The sequence below is a fragment of the Seriola lalandi genome, unplaced genomic scaffold (assembly GCF_002814215.2).
Source record: "Seriola lalandi dorsalis isolate HSWRI2012SDOR001 ecotype SW California unplaced genomic scaffold, Sedor1 jcf7180002003632, whole genome shotgun sequence".
Classification (NCBI taxonomy): domain Eukaryota; kingdom Metazoa; phylum Chordata; class Actinopteri; order Carangiformes; family Carangidae; genus Seriola; species Seriola lalandi.
The window spans coordinates 1-1,726 of NW_019474287.1; the positions used below are offsets into that span (position 1 = coordinate 1).

Genomic DNA, 1,726 nt, shown 5'->3' on the forward strand with positions numbered 1-1,726 from the left:
ACTGTATTATTCAGCCTGCTGATTTGTAGTATGTTTTGATTCCTGTCATTTATTTTATCCTAAAATGTGTTTTGAAAAGCCAGAGTTTTTAGCAAGATAGTTGTTTACCTTTAGTAAACTGGTTATTCGCCCTTTCCTGTTTCTGTCAAGAGAGCAGCCAGAAAAGATAGCATCTGCCCTGACATTCCTGCCTGTCTACGATGTCAGCCTGCACTCATTACTCCTCTCTCATTCTCTGGATTTGTTTGTGCCAAATGGGACTGAAAACACAGCTGAGTGAAGAAGTGGGAGTGTAAAATCAGATGCAACTCTGTGACATGATCAAAATAATGATCAATCCCCACCAGCTATCTCAGACAAGAGAGATCAAAGAATGGAAAAAGACAGATAAGAGCTGACTCCTTCAAATAAGGAGGTCACTAGATTTTCCCACACAGAGGATAGCAAGTTTGAGGAGCCTTACGTTGGCATGGGTGAGATCTGAATGCTGAGGCATCTGAGGCTTCCAGGGGTAAAGACAGATACAAACAGCCTTTAACATGAGGCCACTAGGGGGAGCTCTGATCAAAACCATTCCCCTCAATTATTAGCGTATATAAATATCACTGTCCTGAAAAATTGTGAGAATGTCACACTAACAATTAAAGATATGTCAACACCTTTCACAGAATATAAACTATATGTAAGGGTGTTCTATATCAGTTTATGTGAATGTTTTTATGTTGCTGTAGTTTGATAATACTTACGGGCAAGTTCTCTTTTTGTTGCAGTGCTGCCTTCTTCTTCCACAGCCGATCTCGGAGCTCATTGATTCGTTTGTCCATGGCAGCCACCTCAAGGTTGCGCTTGTTCAGGCTCTCCCTCTGTTGCTGCAACTTAGAGTTCTGGTCCTGGTTGAGCTTGTTCCTCAGCTGACCACCAAGAAGGAACAAGACATGAGGATGAAGAGAACAGATCAACATGTATGCTCATTTAAAACAAATAAGGTCTTTGGAATATTTTGCTATTGAATTTAATTTTATAAATTTTTTTTCTGCATACCTGTAGCTCTTTGTAGAGGCGGTCTAATTCAGCCACAGAGCTCTGATTGTCATGGAAGTTGTCCATCTTGCCATTTTTTAGCAACTCTAGCTGTCGGCTGAGCTCCTCAACCTTGGATGCAGCCATCACTAGTTCTCTCTGCTTCTGCTGGAACAGGTTGTTCATCTGCTCTATCTCCTCCACTGGAGAAGGAGTGGGATGAAGAGGAGGGGGAAGTGGAGAAAAGGGTCAACAGGTAGAGAGAGTGAGTGAAGATGATGATGGAGGCAAGGGGGTGAGAAGAAAAGGTGCAAGGAGAAACAAAGAATAACATGAGGTCAAGAAGTCAAAAACAGACATTGTGTCATAGTTAAAATAAAATCTTCCATGCCTCCAGTCATACAATATTCTGAGCTGGCATCCATTCATGAATTCAACAGCTTACCCAGCTTGCCATTGCTCAGGCGTTTCTGCTCCACCTGGCCCTTGAGGGCCCGAACCTTCTTGAGCCGAGTTTCTTGGTTCTCGATGTTCTCTCGGAGGCGCTGCAGCTTCTCCTGATCAGAGGCCTGCTGCTGCTGACGCTGCTCCTGCTGCTTCAAGTAGCGCAGCCGCTGCTCCTGCAGACAAAAGAGAGGAGAGAGGCAGCACAGAGCAAAGGTCAGAAACATGATTAAACAAACACTTCCATGTTACTTTCATTTAT

General features: G+C 43.5%; 1 protein-coding gene across 1 annotated transcript; it reads right to left on the minus strand.

Moving 5' to 3' along the window:
- Positions 1-9: 9 nt before the first annotated feature.
- LOC111667670 (apoptosis-stimulating of p53 protein 2-like) lies at positions 10-1,693 on the minus strand. The gene is made up of 4 exons (XM_023423421.2): positions 1,466-1,693; positions 1,042-1,223; positions 747-911; positions 10-502 (listed from the first exon to the last, which is right to left on the minus strand). Exons 1-4 carry the CDS (start codon positions 1,689-1,691, stop codon positions 404-406), a joined length of 672 nt encoding a protein of 223 aa, XP_023279189.2. The 5' UTR covers positions 1,692-1,693; the 3' UTR covers positions 10-403.
- Between the last annotated feature and the right edge of the window lie 33 nt (positions 1,694-1,726).